Source organism: Aquarana catesbeiana, linkage group LG13 (genome assembly GCF_042186555.1).
Source record: "Aquarana catesbeiana isolate 2022-GZ linkage group LG13, ASM4218655v1, whole genome shotgun sequence".
Lineage (NCBI taxonomy): Eukaryota > Metazoa > Chordata > Amphibia > Anura > Ranidae > Aquarana > Aquarana catesbeiana.
In genome coordinates, this window is record NC_133336.1 from 45,457,073 (window position 1) to 45,478,957 (window position 21,885).

Genomic DNA, 21,885 nt, shown 5'->3' on the forward strand with positions numbered 1-21,885 from the left:
TCTTAACAAATTCCATAAAAATGACTTTGCACCACAAAACGGTACCTGGTTCTGTATTCTCTAAGAGTGTGGGACTGGGAGGTGGGTAGGGGGTGGAACCAAGGGATGGTGATCTGGGGTGGAGACAAGGGGTGACCTGCATCAGTCCTCTAAGAAAAGGGGAAAAAATGCCCTGATTAAAAGTCATCATTACCAGATTGAATTTGCAGCCCCCCCCCCCTTTCCCCTTTGTCTCTGCAGAACAATCTTCAAACAGTCTATGCCCATGGTATAGCTGCATAAAATAGCTGTTATGCTAAGTCTCCCTGGGGCCAACCTGCTGTGCTCTCCTGGCAGGGACAATGAAGAGTTGGGTAGGCTTGCAAAGCGGTAGATATAAGGAAATACATACGCAGTATGGTTGGGGAGCAAGGGGGCAGACAGAGCGGGTATGCATGCATAGTATAGTCTGGGTGGAAGGAGGCAGAGAGCGAGAGATACTTACTCAGTATGGCGAGGGAGCAAAAGAGAGCAGGGACGCTGGAGGTAGATAAAGTGGACATACATGCTTATCAGGGCCGCTGATAGGGGGGGACCGCCAGTCCTCCTGTAGGGGGCCCGGGCACACAGGGGGGCCCAACAGCAGGGGGAATTAGTGTGGTCGGGTGGAGGGGCAGTTAGAGAAGGATGCCCTGTGCGGCTCACTGCAGCAGCTGAAAGACAGTTTCTCCTCCCCCTGCCGGCTTTCAGCTGCTGCAGGGAGAGACACAGACATGGTCTTGATTTATTGGGGGGGGCCCTGCCAGGTAGGCCGTACGGGGCCCCGTGATGTCTAACCGCAGCCCTGCATATTATGGTCAGGGTGCAAATGAGGCAGAGGGGGCATGCACAGTATGGTTTAGGTGCAAGAACGCAGAATGTAGAGCGAGTAAGCATGTTCAGTATAGTCTGGGTGCGTGCCCGCAGGAGACCGATATAGCGGTCTCACTTTTAAAAAGTGAGTTCTATTTTACCTTGTTTGTTAGAATAAATTCTCCCAACGGGATTATGCTATGGGCATCTTTCTGTTATATGCTTAAACTCTATATACCAAGATTACTAGTGAAGGGATCTGAATATCAGACACCACCAGGATTGGGCAGAAGCATACTTGCTCGGCGCTCGTGGATTGTTGCCATTTGTTATTTTTTAAAATAAAATAAGTTTATTTATTTTCGTTTGTCGCAAACAAATCCTCCTATATGGGATCACGCTATGGGCTGTTTTCTCTCTATATATCTAAACCCCGCATAGCGAGACCACGATCGAAAGAAGGTTCATTCATTTGACCGAGAGGGAACATTTGAAGACTACTACCTGTGATTTAATTCATGCTGTATACCTTACGGCAGTAAGGTGAGGGGCTTGCGCGCACACAGAGGTTCCACTAATTGAAGATTGGACAGACACTGGTTGTTTTGCTGTTTCATGGTGGAGGGATTCATTATCTGTGTGGAAAATCGCTTTAACTGTTACAGTATAATACATTTTGGATCACATCGTTCAATCGTTGGACTATTATTATTTATGTTAATTGCAGCCTTTCTCACTGTTTGTGCACACTGGACTTTCACCTGTTTTATATTGGCTTGTTTTATGGCATGTGTTTTATTATCAGTCATTATTTTAATCACTTTGTTCAGTCGTTTGTTTAAGCAAGTTTTGCCAATGGTAATCTTCACTTGTTATTTCAATTAGTTCTCTGGCACATATTTGCACTTACACAGCACAACACTATCATTTATACATGCACAGTATGCTTTAGGTGCAAGAATGCAGAAGGTAGATAGAGTGGGTAACCATGTCTAGGCGCATGGCTGCAAGAGGCAGAGCGGGCATGCATGCATGAACAGTATGGTTTGGGTGCGAGAACACAGAAGGTAGAGCGGGTAAGCATGTTCAATATAGTCTGGGTGCGTGCCCGCAGGAGACCGATAGAGCGGGCATGCATGCACGGTGTTGTCTGGGTGCAACAATGCAGGAGTCAGGAAGAGTGGACATGCATGCACAGTATTGTCTGTGTGCAAGGAGGCAGATAGAATGGGCATACATGCACATTATGGTCAGTGTGCAAAGGAGGCAGAGTGGACTTGCATGCACATTATGGTTTATGTGCAATAATGCAGATGGTAGATAGAGTGGGTAACCATGTCCAGTACGGTCTAGGCGCATGGCCACAAAAGACAGAGCGGGCATACATGCATGAACAGTATGGTCTGGGGTGCAATAATGCAGAACGCAGGTAGAGTGGACACGCATGCACAGTATCGCCTGGGTGCAAGGAGACAGAGTGGGATACATACTCAGTATGGCTGAGAGCAAAGGAGCAGGAAGTAGATAAAGTAGTAATGCATGCACAGTGTAGTCTAGGGGCAGGGACGCAGGAGGTAGATAGAGTGGGCATATGCACACATTATGGTAATGGCGCAAAGGAGGCAGATAGAGTGGACATGCATGCGCAGTATGTTTTAGGTGCAGGAACGCAGAAGGTAGAGTGGGCAAGCATGTTTAGTATGGTCTGGGTGCATGGCCGCAGGAGACAGAGAGGGCATGCATGCACAGTATGGTCTGGGTGCAACAATGCAGGTGGCAGGTAGAGCTGACACACATGCACAGTATTGTCTGGGTGTGAGGATGCAAGAGGCAGATACAGCGGATGCACATTGTGGTCTCATACCAAGGAGGCAGAGTAGGCATAAATGCATGGTATGGTCAGGGTGAAAGTAGGGAGGAGACAGAGCGGGCATGCATGTACAGTATGCTCTGGGTGCAATGATGCAGGAGGCAGGTCCACTTAAAAAGTTATGTTTCCCTGATTGGTTAGAATGCAGTGATCTTGGAAACTCAGAGTTTAGTACTGTCTTTAATTGTACTCCTATATGTACAGTATATGCTTACAGTGGAGACTAACTGGGGAATTAACTAAGCGTTCTGTGCCATTACAATGGTGCAGAAAACTGTCAGGAGCCACGTAGTCACGTGTATGCAGAGAGATCTGCTTGTGAAATATGAACTAGTGCGGATCTACCCCCCAATTCACAGAGGGACTACAGCAATTTTGGATGTCCAAAAAGAGCCTGCAGGGTTAACACCATAGCTCCCAGCTAATCTCTGTCCCTCATTCCTCCTCATTTGTCCCTCATTTTGGTCTGATCCATATAGTTGTATATAAAATGCACTTGTTTTCTTTCAAAAAGTGTTTCCAAGTGCTAAACCTTTCATCCAAATTCAAAATTGCTGCATTTGTAAATGTTAAAGGGGTTGTAAATATTGGCGTTATTTCACCTTAATGCATCCTATGCATTAAGGTGAAAAAACATTGAACAATACCAGCCCTAACCCCCCCCCCCCCCCCCCCCCCCCCGTTTTACTTACCTGAGCCCCTAAACCTGCTGCGCTCGCCCCCGATGTCCTCTTCGCTGCTCAGCCTGGCCGTTGATTGGCTAGAGTGGATGGATTGAAAGCAGCGCAGCCATTGGCTCGCGCTGCTGTCAATCACATCCAATAACGTGGCGCGCCGGGGGGGGGGGGGCGGGGCCGAATGATACAGTGAGCGGCTATAGCCGCCGGCTGTATCATGGGAGCGCGCCCGCAAGAACTCACCACCATGCGAGAGAGCTCACATGAAGGTGTTTAGTTCTTGCGGGTAGGAGCTGAGACAGCCGCCGAGGGACCCCAGAAGACCAGGTTCGGGGCCACTCTGTGCAAAACGAGCTGCACAATGGAGGTAATTATAACATGTTTGTTATTTAAAAAAACAAAAAAAAATTTCCTTTACAACCCCTTTAACCGCTTCAGCCCCGGAAGAATTTACCCCCTTCCTGACCAGAGTACTTTTTGCGATTCGGCACTGCGTCGCTTTAACTGACAAATGCGCAGTTGTGCGACGTGGCTCCCAAACAAAATTGACGTCCTTTTTTTCCCACAAATAGAGCTTTCTTTTGGTGGTATTTGATCACCTCTGCGGTTTTTATTTTTTGCGCTATAAACAAAAAAAAAGCGACAATTTAGAAAAAAATTTTGCTGTAATAAATATCCCCCAAAAATAATTAAAAAAACATTTTTATTTCCTCAGTTTAGGCCGATACATATTTTTGGTAAAAAAAATTGCAATAAGCAATTATAGATTGGTTTGCACAAAAGTTATAGCGTTTACAAAATAGGGGATTGTTTTATGGCATTTTTATTATGAATTTTTTTTTTTTACTAGTAATGGCGGCGATCAGAGATTTTTATTGTGACTGCGACATTATGGCGGATACATTGGACATTTTTTACACTATTTTGAACCATTGTCATTTATACAGCAATCAGTGCTATAAAAATGCACTGATTCTTGTGTAAATGACACTGGCAGTGAAGGGGTTAATCACTAGGGGGCGGGGAGGGGTTAAGTCAGTACTAGGGAGTGATTACTGACTGTAGGAGGGGATGGGCTAGCTGTGACACATCACTGATCTCTGCTCCTGATGACAGGGAGCAGAGATCAGTGACACTGTCACTAGGCAGAATAGGGAGATGCTTGTTTACATCAGCATCTCCCTGTTCGTCCTCTCCGTGAGGCGGTCGCGGGTATCCCCGCGACGATCGAGTCCATGGGACCTGCGACCCGACTCATGGAGCTCCCGGGCGGCGTGCATGCAATGGCACGGCGGGGAATTCAAATGGGACTTACAGGTACGCCCATTTGCCCAGCCGTGCGATTCTGCCGACGTACATCAGCGTGCGCCAGTTGGGAAGTTGTTAAAAGCCAATATAAAGGATTAGTAGTGGTAAAAAAAACCCTTGTGGATTTAATTAACTTTTTGTTTTTGGGTTAATTCTCCTTTTAAGGGGTGTGTGGCAGGGGGTGTGTCCTATGGCCACATACATTTGCTAGTAGGTGTCCCTCATTCCCATCTCAAAATGTTGGGAGGTATGTGACATGGCTGTTTCAGCTCTCTGTTCAGACATGGCAGAAGAGAGAACTGATCGCTCCGAAGGGGCTTGCGCCCCTTTTGTTAGCAGTAGTATCTGTTCCATTTTTATTTTTTTTTATTTTTTTTATGCTGAGAAGACTGGCGTAAGCTTATGCTTGCACCACTCTTTGCTGATTCCCGCTTAAGTCCCCACAGTTACACATGTAATAGGATGAGTAATTGGATGAATGATCAGAAGAGAGTGACTATATATCTTGCAGTTAATTAAACAGATGCAAAGTGATAATCAATAATGCAAAACAGGGTCAGAACAGCAATGAGCATGCATACGCTGCAGAATAATCCATAAACTGATTATTAAAGCTGCGCAAACATGAACTCTTCAGAGCAATATCTCTGTGAACCAGTCAGGGTAACATGGCTGCATTGCCTAGTTTCTTTAACACTCTATAACACTAGTTCAATAAAACTACTTATCCCTATAATCAGCATCTCTCACAGTGAAGCCCAGAGCAGCTCTGGTAACACAGGTGAACAGCTGCAGGGATCCCAGGTCTCAGTACAAAGTGCCTTCCCAATGGAACTGGAGCACAAGAAAGGACTCCCAACAATAGCTGGGTCTTCTGGAGAAGCTGAGTGCTATTAGGCTCTGGCCCGCATTCCAGTTCTGACAGTGGAGGGCCTCTTGCCTGGCTGCAGATCACTTGCCCAGCTACCTCTGCCTTATCTTGTATGGCTTCTCTGAACTTCTGAGGGAGGGAAGCAGAGAATGTATCTTCTGCGGGTGTGTCAAGGAACCCAGGGAGCTGTAGGAGTTTTAGGCCTGCGCCTGCATCGGAGCAAGGTAAATAAACAGGAACTCCGCCAAGAGCAATGATTTGTGGTATTGCGTGTTTTAACGTGTTACTGGAATGCTGCAATCTTCACATTTGTAGTGAATGGACTGCAGAGTTTTGTATCTCAGTAACTGAGCAATTTACTTTTTGCAGCATTTGAAGGATTTTACAGAATAGGCAGCTTCAGTAACTCTGCATTATCCAATGCAGCTACAAACCATCTAGGTACATTTGTGATTTGTTGTTCCTTGGACAAGCAAAATAACCAGAAAAATAGTTTTTTAGGTAATATCTGGGTTTCAAAGGCATTTGGTGCACACAAAGTGGATTTATATCCTTTCTGGTTATTTGGGAATAGAATGTCAACCTATGTTTTTGTGTCTGGAGTTCATCTTTAAAAACCACTTGCCGACCGCCTACAGTGTATATATAATGCTGTGTACACACGACCGGGCTTTTACACCGAACTGGTCCGCCAGAACCACTGGGGGTTTTTATTTTTTGTTAAACTATAAAAAAGACCGAAATTTTTGAAAAAAAAATATTTTTTTTGTTTGTTTCTGTTATAAAATTTAGTTTTCTCCTTCACTAATGGGCACTGATGAGGTGGCACTGATGAGGCACTAATATGTAGAATTAATGGGCACTGATGGGTGGCACTAATGGGCACTAATAGATGGCACTGATAGACAACACTGATGAGGTACTGACAGGCATCACTGATGGGCACTGATTGGCATCTGTGAAGGGCACTGACAGGCGTTACTGATGGCCACTGATTGGTGATTTGGGTGGGCACTGATTGGCATTGTAGTGGGCACCTCCGATGGGGGCTGCGCTGATAATCAATGTGCTGATTATCACTGCACAGCCCCCCTCTGACTGAAGAGCTGCCGAACGGCTCTCCCTGTCAGCGTGAACCGAGGAAAGCCGATTACCGGCATTTCCTGGTTCACGCTGTGATCAGCTGTGATTTGGTCACAGCTGATCGTGTGGTAAAGGGCCTCAGTCAGACACACCACCGGGTGCGCGCTGACTTGTTATTCTGCTGGACATCAAATGACGCCTAGTCAGGATAACTGAACCACTTCCCGGCCTTCATTCTGCTATAGACGGGGCGGGTAGTGGTTAATGTATTTCCCGTCCAAACTGTTTGCACTAGGTACATGTGAAAAAACAAACAAAAAATTTGATTAAGTTATGTCCACTGTTTATCATTACATGATGGCACCATTGTTTGCTCTCATGGCCGAATGGTTGTTTTTTGGAAAATGAGTTTGAACAATCTTTCGTATAGTGTATGGCCAGCATTAGACTGAGATGCCATTAAAGTTCATGTCCCTGTAAAGGTAAGCGTCTCAATACTTTTGGTAATATAGTGGTAATATCTTTGGCTAGCCCTATGTGCAGCTATTGTAATGGCCACTAGATGTCAGCGTTTGGCTAATTTTATATTTTCTTTATATTGAGACACCGTAACCAGACAGGTGATTCTTTGTTGGGAATTGTCCTGTATTGTTTGGACACAAATCTGCTTATATTTTACCTTCCATGGTTACTCCTAACCCCTCCTCACCCCTCCCCATCAACAATTAAATTTAAATAAAACCTTTCTCCTTTCTATTTATATTTTCATTACATTCTTTATTTTAGACACTTTTTTGCATTTCTGCGTTTCTCTATGCAATGCAGGGAGATCATGGTGAGAAGGGTCAGCAGGGTGGTGTACATAGCTTCCTGAATACATCACAATGCCACGCCGCAGTACTTCCCTCTCGAGCTCCCAATCCTGATGCAAGCAGTGGGCTGGCTATTAGGAAGAGTTATGTGAATATCAAAATGTCTTGATGGGTGGATGTCAGTCTTGATGAATTGGTGTTTTTAAGCAGGCTACATTTGTGTGCTACCCATGTGATGCTGAGCCTCTGTGATTAAAAGAACTGAAAAACGATGTAACACGGTAACACATTGAGAAATAAAGTCTAGATCCCCAGGCAGCTTTTTATTGTTGTCTGCGTCCCTATTGGAGATTTTTTCTTCACTTCCTGTATGTTGTCACTGGGAAAAGAAGGAGAAATCCCACAAATTGAGCCCTTGATCAGTAAGGGCTGGTTTACACTTGCTTTAAAATGTGGCATTGGGCATGCTTTTTTAAAGCACTCTGAATGCCAATCAAAGCTCCTGTCACTAAATAAAATGGTTACCTTACAGTCCTGTTCACACGCGTTTGCTTTTCTTCAAAAATTATACCCCATGTCACTTTCTTGGTGCTTAAAAGTGTCTCCAAAGCCTCCAAAGAAGTCTGACAACGCTCGCTTACAGCACCTGCAGCTTTTGAGAGGCTTTTATTTAGTTAGCTTTGTTTTTGGTAGCTGGGGCCTACTACTGGGCGGGGGGATCGACAGAGCTGGGGCCTACTACTGGGCGGGGGGATCGGCAGAGCTGGGGCCTACTACTGGGCGGGGGGATCGGCAGAGCTGGGGCCTACTACTGGGCGGGGGGATCGGCAGAGCTGGGGCCTACTACTGGGCGGGGGGATCGGCAGAGCTGGGGCCTACTACTGGGCCGGGGGATCGGCAGAGCTGGGGCCTACTACTGGGCCGGGGGATCGGCAGAGCTGGGGCCTACTACTGGGCCGGGGGATCGGCAGAGCTGGGGCCTACTACTGGGCGGGGGGGATCGGCAGAGCTGGGGCCTACTACTGGGCGGGGGGATCGGCAGAGCTGGGGCCTACTACTGGGCGGGGGGATCGGCAGAGCTGGGGCCTACTACTGGGCGGGGGGATCGGCAGAGCTGGGGCCTACTACTGGGCGGGGGGGATCGGCAGAGCTGGGGCCTACTACTGGGCGGGGGGATCGGCAGAGCTGGGGCCTACTACTGGGCGGGGGGATCGGCAGAGCTGGGGCCTACTACTGGGCGGGGGGATCGGCAGAGCTGGGGCCTACTACTGGGCGGGGGGATCGGCAGAGCTGGGGCCTACTACTGGGCGGGGGGATCGGCAGAGCTGGGGCCTACTACTGGGCGGGGGGATCGGCAGAGCTGGGGCCTACTACTGGGCGGGGGGATCGGCAGAGCTGGGGCCTACTACTGGGCGGGGGGATCGGCAGAGCTGGGGCCTACTACTGGGCGGGGGGATCGGCAGAGCTGGGGGTACCCTGCAGTACCAGGGTACTAATAAGCTGGGGATCTGCTGAATGAGGGTACTAATAAACTGGGGTTCTACTGGGCCCTGTTTGCCAAGCTTCACAGAAGCATCAAAAAGCATGTTGAAGCGGTAGGCACTTTTAATGTGTGCGAAAGTCAAAGCAAGTGTAAATGAGCCCTAAAAAACCTGACAGGGGTCCTAATCCTTCCTCACTTAATGCAAAGTTATTGATCATTGCACCATTTTCTGTGCTACCTTCCTGCGAGTCCACAGCAGCTTGATTACTCACCCCCTGGGGTGTTTCCATGTCTGACTGGGCTCCCAGGAAAACGGTTAAATGACGCTGCCTATTTTACAGCTTAAAGCAGCAGTGCTGGACCACAGGACAGAGTTTGCAGGGGACAGCGCTGGAAATAGTGTGAGTATTGCAGTGACAGCTACTTTTTTTTTATTATAACTAGTTCAAATTATTTTTTAAAGTGTATGTCAAGCCAAAAAACATTTTTTCTAGTTTTGGACAGGTTGGGGAAGGATAAGAAGTGCTGTTGGGTTTTTACTGCTCTCTGTGGCTCTGTTAGAGAGATTTACACTCACTTCTTGTCATGCTGATAATGTCCTACAGAGGTTCTAACCTTCCTTTACTCTACCAAAAAGAAGCATTTTTATTTTTATGTAGACTTAAAGTGGGGGTTCACCCACACCGCCAAAAAAAATAAATATTAAAAGCCAGCAGCTACAAATACTGCAGCTGCTGACTTTTAATACATGGCCACTTACCTGTCCCAGGGTCCAGTGATGTCGGCAGGGGACGCCAAATACCCGCTCGGTTCTCGGCAGTTGCCGCCGCCATCCTAGGTGAGGGAATCAGGAATTGAAGCGTTGCAGCTTCACTTCCCGGTTCCCTACTGCGCATGCGCGAGTCGCGCTGCGCGTCCCAAATGGTCCCCGCTCTCTCCTGGGAGCTGTGTGTTCCCAGGAGACAGCGTGGTGGGGATGGGAAGAGGCGTAGACTCCCATGGGAGTCTATGCCGGAAGTGGGTGCAAATACCTGTCTTAGACAGGTATCTGCACCCCCCTGAAAGATGCCAAATGTGACACCGGAGGGGGGGAGGGTTCCGAAAAGCGGAAGTTCCATTTTTGCGTGGAACTCCGCTTTAAGCCAGGAGTGCCAAACGAGAGTCAAAGTTCCACAAACAACAACAGGGTAAAACGAGGCAGCCAACGCTTCAGGGGCCAAGCAATCCCCCCCCTTTTCATCAGGGCTTTGATAGTATCCAGTGGACTCAGAATTAAAACCTAGAATATATGTATTAATCATCCAAGAGGGTGAACATTGTTGCTGATGGAGAGTTCCTTTCACTTCCCATCTGGCAAAAGTTTGTCAGCAGGACAGTAAGTTTGAGGAAATCTCTCTAATGGATCCCTGGATAGCAGCAAATACCCAACAAAGGTTTTTATCCTTCCCTACTCCATCCAAAACTAGGAAATCATTTTGGCTGTATATACACCATTGGGCATAAACAGGACAGAAGGTCTCAAGTCTAGTTAATTGTCATATCAATCATTCAAATGGATATCTGCAATACAATGTATCCTTCTTCTATTTGTAGATGCTACTCAGAGCCCCGTCTGCTTTTGTTTTAGGTTCATTGGATTGTTAACAGATTATTTGCTACATTCTCTCTTTTAGATCACAAACTATGATAATCTTTCATGTTTTGCATCGGTCTTTCCTGGCTAAGCAACGTCTTCCACCACTCTCTGGGCGCAGACAGTTTTGGGGCTGGTTAAATGCAGTTTTTAACAGGTATGTATTATTACTTATCATCCTCTTCCTGTATGGACATAACAGAGTACGGCCTCTTCATAGCGCTATGCAGTGTCGGCTTCCTGGCAGGATCGGACATGTGGGACTTCGAACACGCCCATCTCTAATACTTCCTGTATGGACACCAAAATCCCCTGAGAAACAGACTTCCAGGCTTGTCAATCTCTGTGTTCTCCCTGCAGAGGTGACATGGAGGTCAGCAGGAGAAACCATTAAGAGCTGTGGGATATTTTTTTTTGACCACAGAGATCAACAGTCCTGGAAGCGTCGGTTTCCCAGCGGACTTAGGGGGGGGAACCATTTCTAGTGATCGGAGCAGAGTTTTGTGGTGCAGCCATTAGATACGTTTTTACCAGGGCTCACTATTTCAATCCCAGAGCTACTAGCCAGGCCTTAAGCGTTACACGTCACCAGTTGCCCCACACAACCCCTACCCTGCTTGCTCCACCCCTAATTCCACCCCTAAACACGCCCTCGTAAATTATCTCATGAAATTACATATTTTTTGTTCATATTTCAGGTCTGCGGGTTCTAACCATTTTAAGCGGTCACAGACGGCTCCCAATCATTGTTTACAATCTGAGGCGTCCAATCATGTGACAGCCAATCACTGACTGGAAAGCCCACCTCCGCCTTCTGGCATGCAGATCCTCTTAACATTATCTCTGCCAGGTCCGTAGATTGTAGTACTTGCAGTAATGCACATTAAAACCCCTTAAAATGCAATGTATTCTTTTCCTTTTTATTATGAAGATGTACTAGGGCGCCATATACTGTATGAAGCAAAGCATTTGCCCTTTAGTGCAACCCAATGCACAAATATTAATGCTCTGTACGTAGTGGAGTGTTTTTTTCCATGCGTTGTAGCTTGTTAAATCTGACCTCCGGCCTTCCCTTTAGCCTTGCACAGTTCTACAGGCTCTTCTACTGGACTGAAATTACCTACTCTGGTTTCACTGCACACTGTGAGCTTCTCTTCTTTTGTTTCTAGGTTTCCTCTCTGCTTCTGTAGGCTTGCGTTAAGGACACGCTCAAACCGACTGTTTGTGGTGACAAGAGGCAATGCACATTAAAGGCGTGGCGCGGTGCCTTTCATTCTGACTGCTGCTTAAATGCACCCATTTAGTGGCAGTGCACATAAAAGAACATTAGTACTTTGCCTCAAGATGAGATGTGCTGCCACTTATGTCCATCGACAGCTGCTTTGGGGTCCCATTCAGAATGTATAGTAGCACATCACAACAATGAATTTAATGTGTGTTGCCGCATCATTACCATAAGTAGATGGTGTGAACAGGCCCTATGGCCCTCACACACAATCTGAAAACTGTGCAAAAAATACCGCTTTCAAAGCGATTGTACGATAATCTGATCGTTATTACACAGCTTTCGAGAGCCGATCATGACATTTCATCCGATTTTATTATGCGATGGGACAGGCATGAAAAGTTTCCTGTACGATACCAGATCGTAAGATTTTAGTTTAACCACTTGCCAGGGTGGCCACGCTGTACAGAATCACGTATATATACACGTGATTCTGCACTTCCGGGTTTTGGGCGCTGATCGGTGGGTCCCTCAGACCCGATGTCCGCCGGGACCCGCCGATCGTTCAGTACACTGACAGAATGACAGTCTGCCTCGTCAGGCGTTTGCAAGCATTTGCAAATGCGTTTGCAAATGCGTGCAGACTAAACCCCTGTTTTTAACGCATACTGTTAGACAGGTTAATTGGTTGTCTGCGAGCTGGTGGTAAGTAGGCTTGGATTTTTTCCTGGATATTCCCCAGGCTTTGTTGATATCTATGTAAACAAGGCAGATTGTCATTCCGTTTAGTACAGAAGATATGGATCCTGTGTTTCTGTAAAGCAGAAACACAGATCCATGTCTTTTACTAGTAAAAGCACCTCCCCCACAGTAGTAAAGCACTGGTCAGGCACACAGTTAAACCTTTGATCACCCCTGATGTTAACCCCTTCTCAGACAGTGTCATTAGTACAGTGATGGTGCATATTTTTTTGCACTGATTACTGTATTAGTGTCACTGGTCCCTAACAAAGTGTCAGGTGTTCTGATTTGTACATCTGCAATATCACAGTCCTGCTATAAGTTGCTGATCACCGAGAGTAGTAATTAAAAAAAAATTTTTTTAAATATCCCATAGTTTGTAGATGCTATGACGCTTGCACAAACCAATCAATATACGCTTATTGGGATTTTTTTTTTACCAAAAATATGTAGCAGAATACATATTGGCCTAAATTTATGAAGAAATTTGAATTTTTGAATTTTCTATTTATTGGGGTTTTTTTTACAGCATAAAGTAAAATAAATAAATATATATGTAACCATGAATACATATATGCATAAGAATGACATGTACGTGCCAATAGCAGCAGGCCTAACACCGGCACATGCACTCACATGGTACATCTGTATCCACCAGATGGTATAAAGAACATTGTGTATTAATAATAGATAAATAAATCACAATCCGTATGGGGTATGTGGCTGCGACATCAAATAAGGCTCTACGCGTTTCGTGGGTATTCCCACTCGTCAGGAGCGGATGCGTCAGACATTTCTATGGAATAAAAAGATTTAAGGAACCGTACTTCTCAGCAAAATTCAAAGATGATGATGTATAGAAATACACTATAACACGTTACATCGCTTCTGAATTTTTATTCTGTCGTACGAGAACTTTCGTCACTTTAGTAAACCCTTTTTTATTTTCAAAATGAGACTAGCATGCAAAAGAAAACGGACGATCTGTCATACGATTTTCAGATCGTGTATACGGGTCACTAGGCCTGTTTCACAGGGGCTTCAGCTTGTATAAGAGAGGTGTGAACAGCAAGCTTTGGCAAAGCATTTGCAGAGCTTTCAGCAAGCTCTGTGGAAGCTTTTAAAGTAACATTCAGCTCCAGTTTGTAAATTTTGAGCACAGATCCTAATTGCCACTTTAACCACTTCCTTACCGCCCTGTAGCCGTCTTTCAGCTCTGTTGTTCCAGCGCGCTCTTTACCATGATCACAGATCGTGGTGAAGGGCCAAACACAGCGGCCCTCTACCATGTGATCAGCTGTGCCCAATCATAGCTGATCACAATGTAAACAGAGTTGTGGATTATTGGCTCTCCTTTCTTTACGCGCTGTCACAGCATGAGGAGAGCCAGTACCCAGCAATCCTGACAAGGGTCATGTACACAGATAATCAGTGCCCATCTGTGCAGCCTATCTGTGCCCATCAGTGCAGGCTATCCATGCCCATTACTGATGGAGAAAAATTGCTTATTTGCAAAATTTTATAACAAACTAAAAAAAAAGTTTATTTTTAAAAAATTTTTGTCTTATTTTTTTGTTAAAAAAAAAAACAAAAAAACCCAGAGGCGATTAAATACCACCAAAAGTTACAATCTGTTGCAAGAGAAAAATTCATTCTCTAAACTTAACACCACTTACACATTGGGAAAAAGACCTTACCTCCTCCTTCACAGACTCCCGATGGCTATCTGCTCTGGGAGCTACCTTCAAAGCAACAAAGTCCACTAACCTCTGGGACTTGTCTTATAAAATCACATTGAGATGGTATATCACGCCCTGCATTATGCATAAGATGGACCCATCTACCTCACCCCTTTGTTGGCGAAGATGTGGCTCCGTGGGCAATATTTATCACATCTTCTGGACTTGTACTAAGCTGGCCGAATTCTGGAAATCATTTTTTCCATTTAATTGCAGAGATCACTAATGTGCGATTCTCCGCATCTCCCGAATTAGCCCTGCTGAATATTGGAATTGATGAGGTTCTTTCGCCAATTCGACCCTTGCTCATACTGGGAGCAAGATTGGTCATATCTCGCCACTGGAACTCTAGTGACCTCCCCGCCAGATTCGAGGTGATCTCTCTTGTTCATATCCATGGTACATATGAATGTATGCTGGCCTCTGGCAGCAGACTGGCTCATGTGGTTCTCAAGTAAAACTGGATGTGCACCTTGAAATTACATGATGGCATCACACCTTACTATTTTTACACTTGTCATACACTATGCTTAATCTACACCCTCTTTGATTGTAACCCTTGCAATTCCATGGTATTGATCTATCTTATGCCTGATAAGAATGTACTGTACTGTACTGAACATGGCATTGTATGCACATACTTGTTGTTTGTTACCTCCCCCCTTTTTTTCCTCTCCCTCCTGTATGCTTAAAACCCTTTCAATAAAAATCTATTGGAAAAATAAACAAAATATAAATAATAAAAACTAATAAAAAGAAAGCTCTTTCTGTCTAAAAAAAAAAAGATAAAAATTTCATATGAGTACAGTGTTGCATGACCGCTCAATTGTCATTCAAAGTACCCGGGCAGGAAGGGAGTATAAGGCCTGGTTCACACCTATGCATTTTTTTAGTGTGTTTTCAGTTTTGCAGAAACGCACTACAGTCCATTTAACCACCTCGATACCGGGCACTTTCACCCCCTTCCTGCCCAAGCGCTGTCGCACTTTGAATGACAATTGCGCGGTCATGCAACACTGTACCCAAATGAATTTGTTATCAATTTTTTCCCCACAAATAGAGCTTTCTTTTGGTGGTATTTGATCACCTCTGCGGTTTTTATTTTTTGCGCTATAAACAAAAAATAGTGACAATTTTGAAAAACAAAAAAACTATATTTTTTACTTTTTGCTATAATATCCAATTTTTTTTTTTTTTTTTTAAACAAATTTTTTTTTCTCAGTTTAGGCCAATGTTTTCTTCTACATATTTTTGGTAAAAAAAAATTCGCAAAAAGCGTATATTGATTGGTTTGCACAAAAGTTATAGCGTCTACAAAATAGGGGATAGATTTATGGCATTTTTTTAAATCTTTTTTACTAGTAATGTCGGCGATCTGCGATTTTTATCGTGACTGCGATATTGCGGCGGACATATCATACACTTTTGACACATTTTTGGGACCATTCACGTTTATACAGCGATCCGTGCCAAAAAAAAAAAAAGCATTGATTACTGTATAAATGTGACTGGCAGGGAAGGGGTTAACACTAGGGGGTAATCGAGGGGTTAATTATGTTTCCTAGGGAGTGTTTCAAACTGTAGGGGGAGGGGACTCACAAGGGGAAGAGACCAATCGGTGTTCCTCTGTACTGAGAACACACCATCGGTCTCCTCTCCCACACACAGATCCACGGTCCTGCTCTGTTACCGGGCAATCGCGGGTGCCCGGTGGACATCGTGGTCCCCAGTGACACGGCGGGCGCGCCCACTGGTGGACCGGGAAGGCGAGGGCATCATATGACGCCCTCCCAGAATGAGAGCCGCGCCGCCTGGCCATCATATGGCAGCCAGCGGATGGCAAGCGGTTAAAATAGTTTCCTATGGATGTAGTTCACATCTGTGCATTTTATGGAAAGGGGTTAGAGACTTTTTTCTGGTTTTTTGGTTCCATAGACTTCAATGGATGAAAAGTGTGTATTGTAAAATGCAAAATGCACCTGCAATATGCAAACTGCAACCTGCATAGGTGTGAATCAGGCCTAAGTGCCCAGTAAGCAAGTGGTTAAACAAGCTGCTAGCAGGCAGGCTTTTGACAAGCAGTGCTGAAGCCTGCTAGCAGCTTGTTTAAAGTGGCAATCTGCACTCCCACTAGGATCTGTGTTCAGTATTTACAAACTGGAGCTGAATGCTACTTTTAAAAGCTTAAAAAAAGCTTGCTGAAAGCTCTGCAAATGCTTTATCAAAGCTGTTCACACTGCTCTTCTACAATCTGAAGCCTGTGTGAAACAAAAGGAACTTTGGTCTCTCTTTTTTTTTTTTAAATTAAAGTCATCATCTACAAGTCCACCAGCCCAGAAGTCAGCACTGTTTCCGGTTCTTTCGCTGGGCTTCAGATCCCCTGTCCCGCCCTCTTTGATGTGGAAACCAGCTGTGACTTCCTGCTATTTCACAGTCAGCTCCCCATTGTGCATGCACAAGATCGTGCTGTGCTTTCCCACTGATCCCGCAGTCGTCAGGAAGAGGTACACATTCTCAGGAAAAAACAAAAGCCTTCCAATATGGTCACAGTAGAGAAGAGGAGGAGGATGAGCAAAACTCACTTTTAAGAAGTTCTGCTTTAGAGCCCTTTCACACTGACAGCGCCTGGGCGTCGGCGGTAAAGCACCGCTATTTTTAACGCCGCTTTACCATCGTTTTAGCGGTGCTATTCGGCCGCTAGCGGGGCGGTTTTAACCCCTGCTAGCAGCCGAAAAAGTGTGAAAACTGCCTGCAAAACGCTGCTGCCCATTGTTTTCAATGGGCAGGGGTGCTATAGGAGCGGTCCTACATCGCTACAAAGAAGCAGCTGAGGCTTTTTTCAGGCGCTTTACAGGCGCTAATTTTAGTGCTAAAGCACCTCCAGTGTGAAAGGGGTCTTAGTTATTACACATTGAATTCTAGGTTCACCTATGTTTTTTTTTTTTTTTAGGCAAAACAAAATGAAGGATCCCATTTTATTTTTGTGGATTTATTTTTCTTTTACTGAAATTTTATTGGTTATTTTTGAATAGAACAAAAGAAGTAAAAGCGGTACAAAAACGAAGTGTAAACCAGAAAGTATCAATACACTTTTTGTAGTGGATTTTTTTTTTATTAAAGCTGTTATGCAAGTCCTTATGAATGTTGAGCCAGAGGGAAGACGGCAGACCTGGATGTGCTCCGCGATAAGGCATGCGCCATTTCATCCAATCCGTCAGCGGCACAATACGACAGACACACAGCAGATACAATGGATTATTGTGTCGGCGGCTCATGTATAGGTCAGTCTTGTTATCTTTTATCTGGAGTCAGTCAGCTCTGGAAGCACCTGTAAGCTGCCCCTGTTTCCTCAGAGCAATAAGATACTCTGCGCCTGTTATCTGGAGTGCTGAGGTAATCAAATCTGAGTCTTATTCAGACTTTGTCTATAATCACTAAACTTAATCCGGGATACAGAGCAACAGCAGATAAACACAGTTACAGCTGACAGCACACTTGGTAATTAGGAATATAGAAGACTCAAAATCGGATATTGCTGGGTGTGTTCCCCGCAGCCTTAACCCTTCCGTTGCTGAAGACACTGATCGTTCTTTCAAGGGATGGGAATGGCGGCCGATTGGTAGCCATATTGAGCTTCTATTTCCTAAACCACTGCCAGTCATTTGCTTACAAACTGGTGGTCTTCCCCAACCCCTGAAAATGACCCAAACTGTGCCTACAAACCAGCACCAGATGCTTCAGGCCTGGTTCACACCTATGCATTTTTTTTTAGCGCGTTTTCAGTTTTGCAGAAACACACTACAGTCCGTTTTAACATGGCTTCCTATGGATGTAGTTCACATCTGGGCATTTTATGGAAAGGGCCAGGGACTTTTCTGGTTTTTGGTTCCATAGAATTCAATGGATGAAAAGCATGTATTGCAAAATGCAAACTGCCACCTGCATAGGTGTGAATCAGGCCTTGGCATCCAAGGTGAAAAGACCATAGTGCACCTTACCCATGAGCTGTGGTTAGGGTTGCCACCTCATCCCTTTAAACCCAAACACATATGAATTACACAAGTTCTGAGGCTAATTTAATGCAGATCAGGCACCAAGTGAGTTTAATTACCACCTTAATTAGCCACAGAACCTGTGTAATTAATATGTGTTTGGGTTTAAAGAGATAAGGTGGCAACCCTAGCTGTGGTCTACTTTAGCACCATAGCTGGCCATTTATCTCTGTATTTTTGTACCATCTGTTGCTGAATCTTCCAAGGTGGCCACCTCTTCCACCTACACTATATTACCAAAAGTAACCAAATGCAAAAAGCACAAAGAATGCATAGGTGTGAATCAGGCCGTAGTCCGAACTTTAATGGCATCCCAGTCTTAGTCCGTAGAGTCCAATATTGAGTTGGCCCAACCAATTGCAGCTATAACAGCTTCAACTCTTCTGGGAAGGCTGTCCACAAGGTTTAGGAGTGTGTCTATGGGAATGTTTGACCATTCTTCCAGAAGAGCATTTGTGAGGTCAGGCACTGATGTGGACGAGAAGGCCGCTTAGTGTTAAAGCCCACTGGCCCAGAGGCTGCATATACTGTATGTGTACAGCCAGAAAATTCATAAAATAAATAAACAGTAATAATAAACAGTCTCCACTCTAATTCCATTAAAGTTCATATGTGTGTAAAGGCAGGGGTAAATTACTGACCAGAGATGCAAATTTTTCTTCTTTTGGTTTGTGGATCTGAACACAATTCCATTTTACTGATCTTTACATGCTGTGTGTATTGACTCAGAAAACCATACACGTGTTCCCGTGATCAGATCCACTTAAAAAAAAACTGTATTGAGGTAAGGTTTTTCAGCAAGGACCCTTAGGTCTCATTTACATGTGCAGCAGCCCTTGCCACTCCTCTGAAAAGCATCCCATGGTGGATCACTTTTCAGAGGCATTAGACAGGTGGTGAGGAAGCGATATGTCGCCTGCGTGTAGGCGGGTGTAGGGTCGATTTGAAGTGTTTTTAAACCTTCATTATTTTTGATTATTATTATTATTAGTATTATTATTAAAATAACAAACTTGTCTATACTTAACTGCTCTGTGCAATGCTTTTGCACAGAGCAGCCCCAAATAATTTCTTCTGTGATTCCCCGCCGGTGCTCCAGGCCCCACAAGAAGCCACTTTCTTGTCTGCGTCTATGGATGTGCTGCCCCCCACTCCTGTGTCACAGCATTGCATTGACAGCAGAGGGAGACAATAATCCCGCTGCTATCAATCTGCCCAATGAGGAGGGAGACAGCAGTGAGAGGTGCTGCTCTTGTGCACATCGCTGGATCGGATCAGGTTCAGGTAAGTAAAAGGAGGGGGGGGAGCTGCAGCACAGAAGGTTTTTCACCTTAACGCAAATGCATTAAGGTGCAAAAATGTAAGGCTTTAGAACCACTTTGACTCTGTGCACCACAATCTCGTGCATTGCACATGGATGCACGTAGTGGCCCCATAGACTTGTAAGGGTTGAGTTCAGTGGAGGTAACGCCTGCCAAATAGCACATGCTGTTTAATTTGTGGCTACGACATCTGTACAGTCCTGATCCAACAAACCGGTAACACGGCTCCAGGTGATGGTAATACCTTTCTTAATGATCAGGTGCAGGTCCAGTCCGTGATCTGGGTATCTGATGCAGGAGGCAAAACGATTGACCGCACTCAAAGGATAAAGAAAATCGCTTTATTGGTATAAAAACATCCAACATGAAAAACCATCGAGGTGACAGCATCATGACAGCAGAGGGGGGAGCTTGGTTAACCTGTGCTGTCATGATGCTGTATTTTCGATGGTTTTTCATGTTGGATGTTTCTATACCAATAAAGCGATTTTCATTATCCTTGGAGCGCGGTCAATCATTTTGTCTCCTGCTACAGTCCTGATCCAACTGCATGTCTGTGCTCGGGTGGGGGGTAAAATTGTGGCTCACCTGCCTGGTTTATCTCCCCCTGGTTGCGCGTGTGTAATGATCCTTTTTGCTTTCTCCTATATCGGCAAAGCACAGGTCGGCATTAGAATCACTTCATCGCTGAACTGTCACCATGTGATGCTGGGTCTGCTAATTACATTCTATTTGTTTTTTATCTTGCACAGAGTTGACTATGAACGTATAAAGGACGTGGGACCAGACCGGGCGGCCTCAGAGTGGTTATTACGCTGCGGAGCCAAAGTTCGGTATGAAGGATTTGAGAAATGGCAATACGATTATAATGGCCTTCCCACTGGACCTCTGGGGAAATACAAGATCCAGGCCATTGATGCAACAGAGTCCTGCATTATGCACAGAGGATTTGACTACTTGGGTGAGAACCTCCATTTATTATAAAGACGGACTGTTTTCCAAAGAATCTGTAGACCCAAGTGCTGCTGATCTCCTGCAGCCTATTTGCAGCCATTGACCAAGAGTGTGTAATGTATGGCAAATTTTATTTTGCTACAAAACGCCAAAACCAGTTTGAAGAACCTGACAGCCAATCCCCTGCAGTCTGCACAGCGTAGGGCTTGATAGCAGACACTGACTCCCTTTTAACGCTGCAAATACCTAACCCAAGATTGCATGTATCATTGCAGAATTCATTTCTTCAGCTGTCAGTGCGTCTTAAAAGGTGACAGCCATGACTACCCTGCAGAGGAATAAAGCCTTTGAATTATTATTGCTACTACTGTATTCCTTCCCATGATTTCCCAGTATTGTAGAGATGGGGTTGCCATTGAATACTATATGCCTTCTAATGCCCCGTACACACGATCGGATTTTCCGACAACAAATGCTGAATGTGAGCTTGTTGGCGGAAAGTCCGACCGTGTGGATGCTCCATCGAACATTTGTTGGCGGAATTTCCGCAAACAAATGTTAGCTAGCAGGTTCTCAAATTTTCTGCCAACAAATTTTTGTTGTCGGAAAGTGCGATCGTGTGTACACAAGTCCATCGCACAAAAGTCCACCCATGCTCAGAATTAAGTACAAGCCGGAAGCGCTCGGTCTTGTAAAACTAGCGTTCGTAATGGAGATGTCACATGACTATTGAACTTCCTTTTTATCGGATCTCCGTACATCTTGTACGTCACTACGTTCGTAATTGTTGGCCAACATTTGTGTGCCGTGTGTATGCAAGACAAGTTGGAGCCAACGCCCTTCGAACAAAATTCCACGGTTTTGTTGTCGGAAAGTCCGATCGTGTGTACGGGGCATAAGACAAAAGCAGCCAGTTCTCCACTGAGTCTAAATTATTATATGGTATTATCTGGGGTGTATGAGTCCGCGTGACCAGCACTGGATTACACACAAGGCAGACTAGGCCGCAGACTGGTGCTCGATGGATATTCACGGGGCCCAACTGCAACCCGGTAATCTGGGAGATGCTCTAAATTACCAAAAGTATTGGGGCGCCTGCCTTTACATGCACATGAACTTTAATGGCATCCCAGTCTTAGTCTGTAGGGTTCAATATTGAGTTGGCCCACCCTTTGAAGCTATAACAGCTTCAACTCTTCTGGGAAGGCTGTCCACAAGGTTTAGGAGTGTGTCTATGGGAATGTTTGACCATTCTTCCAGAAGAGCATTTGTGAGGTCAGGCAC

At 45.1% G+C, this 21,885-nt stretch overlaps 1 protein-coding gene across 2 annotated transcripts in view; it reads left to right on the forward strand.

Annotated features, from left to right (window-relative positions):
- The window catches only part of DMAC2L (distal membrane arm assembly component 2 like), a 35,749-nt gene that overhangs the window by 4,358 nt on the left and 9,506 nt on the right, over window positions 1–21,885 (forward strand). For both annotated transcript variants that reach the window (XM_073608636.1, XM_073608637.1), the window contains exons 2-3: window positions 10,609–10,725; window positions 20,400–20,608. In XM_073608636.1, coding sequence (XP_073464737.1) covers window positions 10,619–10,725; window positions 20,400–20,608 — 316 coding nt within the window. In that variant the 5' untranslated portion in view covers window positions 10,609–10,618. The remainder of the gene's footprint in view (window positions 1–10,608; window positions 10,726–20,399; window positions 20,609–21,885) is intronic.